The 8,202-nt window shown below is 38.4% G+C and overlaps 1 protein-coding gene across 1 annotated transcript; it reads right to left on the bottom strand.

The window, feature by feature from the left end:
- Positions 1–1,362: 1,362 nt before the first annotated feature.
- Positions 1,363–6,260, bottom strand: LOC136677188 (arrestin domain-containing protein 3-like). The gene is made up of 7 exons (XM_066654642.1): positions 5,962–6,260; positions 5,144–5,185; positions 4,776–4,836; positions 4,016–4,160; positions 3,397–3,493; positions 3,025–3,281; positions 1,363–2,703 (listed from the first exon to the last, which is right to left on the bottom strand). The coding sequence occupies exons 1-7, from the start codon at positions 6,218–6,220 to the stop codon at positions 2,155–2,157; spliced, it is 1,410 nt and encodes a 469-aa protein (XP_066510739.1). The 5' UTR covers positions 6,221–6,260; the 3' UTR covers positions 1,363–2,154.
- Positions 6,261–8,202: the final 1,942 nt, after the last annotated feature.

Here is an 8,202-nt window from a genome sequence, read left to right as displayed (position 1 = left end):
CAAGAACCACCACACACAGATGTATGCAAGACATGGGTTTCAGCGTCGCATTCCTTGTGCCAAGCCACTCTTGAACAAGAGACAGTGTCAGAAACGTGGTCCAAAGTTATGTTCTCTGATGAAAGTAAATTTTGCATTTTCTTTGGAAATCAAGGTCCCAGAGTCTACAACAAAAAGAGTGAAGAGAGTGGAAGAAGAGAGGAGAGGCGCAGAATTTCTGAGGTCCAAGGTCAAAGCAGCCGTCTACCAGATTTTAGTTTAGTTTTAGAACACTTCATGCTTCCTGCTGTTGACCAACTTTATTGAGATGCAGATTTAATTTTCCAACAGGACTTGGCACCTGCACACAGTGCCAAAGCTACCATTACCTGGTTTAAGGACCATGGTGTCCCTGTTCTTAATTGGCCAGCAAACTCTCCTAACCATAACCCCATAGTAAATCTATAGGGTATTGTGAAGAGGAAGATGCAATACGCCAGACCCAACAATGCAGACGAGCTGAAGGCCACTATCAGAGTAATCTGGGCTCTCATATAACACCTGAGCAGTGCCACAGACTGATCGACTCCATGCCACGCCGCATTGCTGCAGTAATTCAGGCAAAAGTAGCACCAGCTAAGTATTGAGTTCTGTACATGTTCATACTTTTCATGTTCATACTTTTCAGTTGGCCAGCATTTCTAAAAATCCTTTTTTTTTGTATTGGTCTCATGTAATATTTCAATTTTCTGAGATACTGAATTTGAGGTTTTAGTTAGTTATCATTGATAATCATCAAATTAAAAGAAATAAACACTTGAATTATATCATTCTGTGTGTAATGAATGAGTATAATATACAAGTTTCACTTTTTGAAAGGAATTACTGAAACTTTTTCATGATATACTAATTTTATGACCAGCACCTGTGTGTGTGTGCGTGTGTGTGTATATATAGATACACCTTAATAAAATGGGAATGGTTGGTGATATTAACTTCCTGTTTCTTGCACATTAGTATATGGGAGGGGGAAAACCTTTCAAGATGGGTGGTGACCATAGCGGCCATTTTGAAGTCGGCCATTTTGGATTCAACTTTTGTTTTTTTCCAATGGGAAGAGGGTCATGTGACACATCAAACTTAAAAAAAAAAACAATGGTGTGCTTGGTTTTAATGTAACTTTTATATTATATTTTTTATATATATCCGACATTCTCTTAGATTTTAAGGGCACTTAATCTGGGTTTAAGTGAAATAAAACATGCAAAATCTATGTAAATGCTGTAGTGCAATTATTTTCAAATGATCTCCTTCTCCAAAAATAAATACATAAATACATTTTTATTTATTATTAAAAATACAAAACACTTTATTTCAGCACATTTCTTGCAAAAATTATGTAAACTGACTGACAGAACAGTTGTAGATATTTGTATGATGTATTTGTGTTATATTACTGCCCGCTGACTGTATATAATCAGACTTTGTAGCTCTACATTTTCAGACTGTTATCCAGTTGTTGCTCTGTAACCTGTTCTTCGAGAGTTCTTCAACTATTTGGGTAGCGGATTATTCTCAGTCCAACAGTGATCCTGAGAGATTAAAGAAACCTCCAGCAGCACTGCTGTGTCTGATCCACACATTCTAGCATATAACACACAACCACCACCACACCAGGGTCACTGTAGTGCTGAGAGTTATCTAACATCCAGATTATACCTGCTCTGTGGTGTCCTGGCCATTGAAGAAGAGGGTGAAAGGGGGAAAGTATGCAGAACAAGAGATGGACTACAATAATAGCAGAACTACAAAGTGTTGCTTTATGTTTGGTGGTGCTGAGAGAATGAACGGTGAGTGGTAGTGGACAATGAGAAGTAGTTGTAGTTTTGTAGTTGATCCCTGTATAAAACATAAATATTTCACATAGGTTCACATTTAAATCCAGTGAATTCTAAGCAGCACTTCACAATTTTCCCCATTAAACAATAATGATTTGCACTTTTGATAATTCTTAAAGTTAACTGAAATTCACTGCTGTCCTAGCAACTTTTATAAATATTTTGATATCTGCAAACCCTTAACATGAAGCTGGCATCACAGTGTTATATAAGGTTTATTTACTTGTAAATGCATATTGATTAGCTCTTCACAGGGAGAATTCAAAGGCACATCTCACTATGAATGTTTTTCAGGTGTTTTAGTTAGATAAGGCTCTTGCTGATTTGTTGGATTGCCGGAATTTAGCCAATATCCTGGCGCACCTCCTGTCTGACCATAGCCTGGGGCAGACGGATTTGGACAGAACTCTGGGGCACTTGGTGCTGGATGTTGCTCTGGGGCAGGAGGACCTGGATAACCGATAGCAGAGTATGGCGGAGGATTGAAGGGTGGGGCTGATGAAGCTGTCTGGAATCCTGGAACTGTTGGGTTTTGATTTGGGAAGACGTCTGTGTATGAAGGAGGAGGAGCTACTGGATTGGCTGGAGATGGATAAGCAGGTGAAGGGTATAAATTGGGGTAAAGTCCCGAAGCTGATCCAAAGGATGTACCTGGAGGGCTGGGCCCAAACCCAGCCTGTGGCGTAGGGCTGGGCCCAAATGCAGCTTGAGGTGGGCTGGGCCCATAGGGCTGAATATTTGGTTGACCAAAAGGCTGGCCTGCAGGGAGAATGAAGACTGGAAATTTGATCTCTGGATCACTAGCAAAAGGGACATCCAAATAGACCTATAAAAAAGGAGTGCAATTAAAACCCATGTAGTGACTGATGGCAATATTGAAAAGCTTAAATTCTGTAATTTCCTAAGAAGCATTTCTTTGTAAATCAGTGTTACATTTTTTAAACTGTAGAAAGCTTCTAGTAACTTGATTTCTGTTTTCAAACGTACTTTCTCAATTTTTTTACGAGTTCACAATATGGAGTACAGTAGTTAAAGTTTTTGTATCAACCTCAGTTTTCCTGTAGCTTGTGTACGACAAAAAGAGTGAAGAGAGTATAAACACATAAAATTAAATCTATAAAGAGGAAGGAAAATAGAACTCCGGTACCTTGAGTATGTACTCCAATTTTATAATACTACAGGTTGCCACTGTTAGTTCCAGGTCAAGTGGGATTCTCAGGGCTGTGTTGACTGTTTGCTTTGACCCAGTTGGGATGGGATCTCCAACCAATTTGAAAATAGTTTTTGATGAATTTTTAGAATGGCCTTGTGCACAGAACTCCTGTTTTTGCTCAAGTTTGTACTTCAGCTTGAGCTCACGTGATGAAGAATTATCAACATTAGTGGAAACCCTGATGACATCACCTTTAAAAAAGAAACAAAGTAAATATACAGAGTCAAAAACTGCACTGAAGGTGCTGAAAGCCACAGCTTAATCTGGGCCTTTTCTTGTCAGTACAGGAGAGTAGAATAAACTGACCTCGAAAATAACCCATTCTGTCAATTGTTGCTTGCACTGAGACACTTCCAGACGTAAAAAGTTTCATCTTTTTGCCTATGTTACCACTCTGTGGGTTCTGTATGCAAAAATGAATAATACATGACAGACTGCAAAGTGTACGATAAAGCAAATAAATAGTAGCTCTAACAATATCAAGTACAGCAGGAGAACTATACCACAAGAAAAAAAAGAAAAATATCAATGGCGAAACATGACTTCCATTTTCAGTACAGTATTGTCAGCTTCATGTGACTAGAAAATGTGCAACATGCATGTTTCACAAGGAAATTCAATGAGCACAGGAAGCAAAGTTTCAAGTGAAAAGCACCTGCACCCCCAGCTAGACTTCCGGCACAGGTTTATTTAAAGACCAAACTTTGACATGTGGCATGTGGACAACTAAATAATGCTTAAAGTTGAACTCTTAAGCTAAGCCAATGGAGATGCCCATAAACTCCTCAGCTTCTGTTACTTCTGACATTTTACTGTCCCTTTAATAAAGAGTCCAAACTATGGTACCTACACTGCTCTAGATTCAGAAATGTCAAGAAAAAGAGCAACAATATTTGGAAACACACATTTTCAGAAGTGCACATACCATTAAACTGACACCAGCATCAATCCTTGGCACAAAGTTAATTTCTGCTTTTGCAGTATGGTCCAGCCTCCATGAACGATCCAATCTGACTTCTAGAATATATTTAATAGAGCCATGGGATCCTTTAAAAGATGGTGGCATGTTCCTGTAATTGTAGTTCTAGATTAATTAACCATTTCTTTTCAAAATGTATTTACATGTTTATTTTTGTATATGCAAGGTTCAGCAATGAAACTGTAGGTGTGTAATAAATTATGACTATTTGTGTTTCCTATGGAGGATGTTTAAATCTATTTTTTTTCTAATTTAAAAATGAACTAATTATGTCAATGGGCGTCACGGTGGTGCAGCAGTGTCACAGTCACAGAGCTCCAGGGACCTGGAGGTTGTGGGTTCAAGTCCCGCTCCAGTAGACTCAAAAACACATTTTGGTAGGTGGATTGCTGACTCAGAAGTGATCATAGGTGTGAGTGAATGTGTGTGAGTGTGTGTCGCCCTGCAAAGGACTGGCGCCCAATAATCCCAGGTAGGCTCTGGACCCACCATTACCCTGAATCTGATAAATGTTTACAGACAAATTATGTCATTTATCCAGGGGCGACCAAACTTGTAAATACAACTGTAGATTTGTCACTCCTTTTATAATTAGCTTACATTAGCATCATCAAACCTTATGAGCACTGTGCTACGGTAAAAGGTTACCACAAGAGCAAGACAATATGATACTGCACGAAAAAGACATTTGAGGATCAGCACTCACCGATGAGGCAGCTGAAAGCTAAAGGAATAAACATGTCTTCCTGGCCTGACTACATTACCATCTGGAAATAAACAAATATGTAAGAGCACATTAAATTATGTGTCTTTTAAAAAGACCACAATGTTTTGTTTGTTTGTTGGTTTTTAATATAAATGACAATAACACATTATTCAGTATAATAATGATTAAATAGTAATACAGGTTCCGAGAAAATATTAATTATCTCCCACTAATACAGTGTGAAACCAAATGTGTTGAAACGTACTTCCCCAACTGTTTATGCAAACTGACCTCATCAAATTTCAACATAATTCCCATAAACCTTAAGACTGGAATGATATGATGTAAAATATACAGCTTGTACTTACAGGTCTCCCCAGCTGTTATAATGTCATTTGGTTTGACTTTTGCTGTAAAAGTAGCAGAAAGGAAAGTCATGAAGGCTTTATCTACTTTATCTCTTACAGTAAAGGTTACATAGGTTACATACTATTCCAGTTTACTTTGGCAGGATTTATTACACTCTATGGTCAAATGTCTGTGGACACTTGCTTATCCAACATTAGACAGATTACATGTGCTCACTTATGTTGGAACATTTGTGTGAGGATCTGATTATATTCAGCCAAAAAAGCATTAGCAAGATCAGGCTCTAATGTTAGATTGCTAGTTTTGAATAACAAAAGCCACTACAACTCATACTAAGCTTATTAACATAATTATATTCACACACACACACACACACACACACACACACACATACACACACATATATATATAGATAGATAGATAGATAGATAGATATGTAATCATAATGGATTTGGGTTTAAAGCTAAAATGCACTTTAAATTAAGGAGTGTATAAAGATTTTTGTGTATATCCTGACGATATTTCTTAATAATCAATAATTTCTACAGTAAAGACAACTCGGAACAGCTAAGCTATTAAATGCTATTATAAAGAACAAACACGGGATTATGGAAGTATTATAAGAAAACAGTTTATCAATCACAAAGGAAAGTAATTCTGTAGTATACCTACCCAATCATTATCTGGCTTAATTTATTTGTTTATTTTTAATATATGTTCATTTCTGCATTGTTAGCTAAATCCCTCATCTTACCAACAGATGTTACTGCTACGAAAAATACCGTTGAATTCAAACATGAAGACAGACTGGTCTCACCTGGTTTGGAGGGGTCCTGGATGAAGAACTGTTTCAGTTTGAAGTATCGTTCATGGGAGTGGTAAGTGTCTGACTCGTCAAAGTTGTCTTCCGTCCAGCGCACATCCGCGTCCCCTTTACATTTAATATAAAAACAGTCGATCTTCACCTCCTTGGAAACTTCTAGAAAAACCCGTCCCTGCAGCAGGTCTCCATTTGTGAACGTGTTCCTCTCGTTCACGGGGTCGTAGGTTAAAGTGAGTTCTTTAATCGTTGACATCTTAAAGCCACCGTTAAGAGTCGTGAAATTTCTGCGCAGTTCAGACGCTCCACCGCAACCTCTGATAGTGAAATACACACCACAGTCATATTCCCCACTTCCTTTAAAACTTCTCTCCTGGTAAATGGGCGAGGACCCACTGATAAATGAGCAGTCTACAATACAAGCGTTTAACATGAGTATTGCACTCCACATTCAATTCCGAGTATCTCAGTTGTGGTCCCTTCCATTGTGTGTAGCATACACACACACACACACACACACACAACAATGAATATATGCATGCTTTTTCACCCACAGATATGTTCTAACTACAGTCTTAAAACCCATCATTTCCAGTTGGTTTAGGGGTGAGAAAGAACGCATTTTTCATTGTGTTGTTTGTGTATGTTACTTTATTTCATGCTTCTTTTACTGTAGTTCCCTGGTTGTCTTGAAAGGTGCAAATAAAATATTATTTTATTTTATACATAAAATTACATTTATTTTACAATGAAATCTGCTGACCTATGACATTCATTCATTCATTCATTATCTGTAACCGCTTATCCAGTTCAGGGTCCAGAGCCTACACAGAATCATTGGGCACAAGGCAGGAATACACCCTGGAGGGGGCGCCAGTCCTTCAAAGGGTAACACAGACACACAGAGACACATTCACTCACACACTCACACATACGGACACTTTTGAGTCGCCAATCCACCTACCAAGGTGTGGTGGGTTTTTTTTTTGGACTGTGGGAGGAAACCGGAACACCCGGAGGAAACCCATGCAGACAAGGGGAGAACACACCAACTCCTCACAGACAGTCACCCGGAGCGGGAATTGAACCCACAACCTCCAGGTCCCTGGAGCTGTGTATCTATGACATGAACCAACAAAATAATTTTCCATGTTTGACTTCAGTTTAGTTTCTGGAAAGAAATGTATGGGCCCCATGAATGTGTTGGGTTGGTCTGTGACCTAAGAAACCCTGGCTGATTGAATTCGCCTGTCTGAGACACTGCAGTTTTGTTTCAGTGAACTTTGGCATTTGGGGACAGCAGAACTATTGTAAAAACTATTAGCACATTAGCCTCTAATGCAGTGGTCGCCAACCAGATAATCGCGATCGATGGGTCAATCTCCAAGATCATGGCAGTTGATCGCAGTGCTGCTTCAGTTATCGCGTTTAAGTTGCTATAGCTGCGTCATATATCTGTAGTGGTTCATTGGCTAGTTAAGCAGAGACATATAAAGCCGCAGTCACACAGGGCTTGTTTCCGCAAATTATGACACGTGAATTCATGCACTTGACCAATAGTTCTGCTGCTCTGTTCTGTGTTTGCCCTGTCTGAGCCAACAGGGTGGCAGCGCTGGTGACATTATACAAACATTTAATGTATATTAATAAATACAACATGCGAAAGTCACCCTATACCCCAGTGCTGTGTCAAGTTGTGCTAACTTGTTGAAATGTGCTACCATTGTGTACTTTTACAAGTACAATCACCTAAATAAAACAGTAGGTAAGATATTTGGACAGACTAAGAAGATATCAGGAAATGATCACAACAGAAGTATGCAGGAGATATGCAAAGTTAGAAATCTAAGTCTATCTAAATCAAAGTTAAAAATATAAGGCAATTAAAGGTATTTTTATATAAATATATCATTTTTTTTTTGCACATTTGATTAGGCCTGTACTGTTTTGAAGCAAATAAAGTGTGTTCATGAAGAACACATGAAATCATTTAAATTGTTCTGAGCATGCACAGAGCTGCTATAGGACAGATAATGATAGGTAGCACAACTTGTCAGTACACCTGTTTAGCACTGAGTACTACCACAGCCAACACTCAGCTGTACATTAACAACGTAAGAAAACTGTTCATTGTGTTATTGGAAGTTACGGGGACTTTTACATTGTTATTTTAAGTAGCCTAAGCCTGGAATTTATACTGTTAGATCTTTAATTTTTTTCAAATTTTAAAAGGTGATC

Source organism: Hoplias malabaricus, chromosome X2 (assembly GCF_029633855.1).
Source record: "Hoplias malabaricus isolate fHopMal1 chromosome X2, fHopMal1.hap1, whole genome shotgun sequence".
Classification (NCBI taxonomy): domain Eukaryota; kingdom Metazoa; phylum Chordata; class Actinopteri; order Characiformes; family Erythrinidae; genus Hoplias; species Hoplias malabaricus.
Note: the sequence above shows the minus strand (reverse complement) of the source record. Positions and strands in the feature narration are given on the sequence as shown.

Excerpts from the sequence above, each read along its gene's own strand:
- LOC136677188 (XM_066654642.1), bottom strand. The coding sequence starts at position 6,220 with ATGTCAACGATTAAAGAACTCACTTTAACCTACGACCCCGTGAACGAG. Across the intron at positions 4,161-4,775 it reads AGCTTTCAGCTGCCTCATCG|GAACATGCCACCATCTTTTA; the intron begins GTGAGTGCTGAT and ends CTACAATTACAG. Across the intron at positions 3,282-3,396 it reads CAGAATGGGTTATTTTCGAG|GTGATGTCATCAGGGTTTCC; the intron begins GTCAGTTTATTC and ends TCTTTTTTAAAG.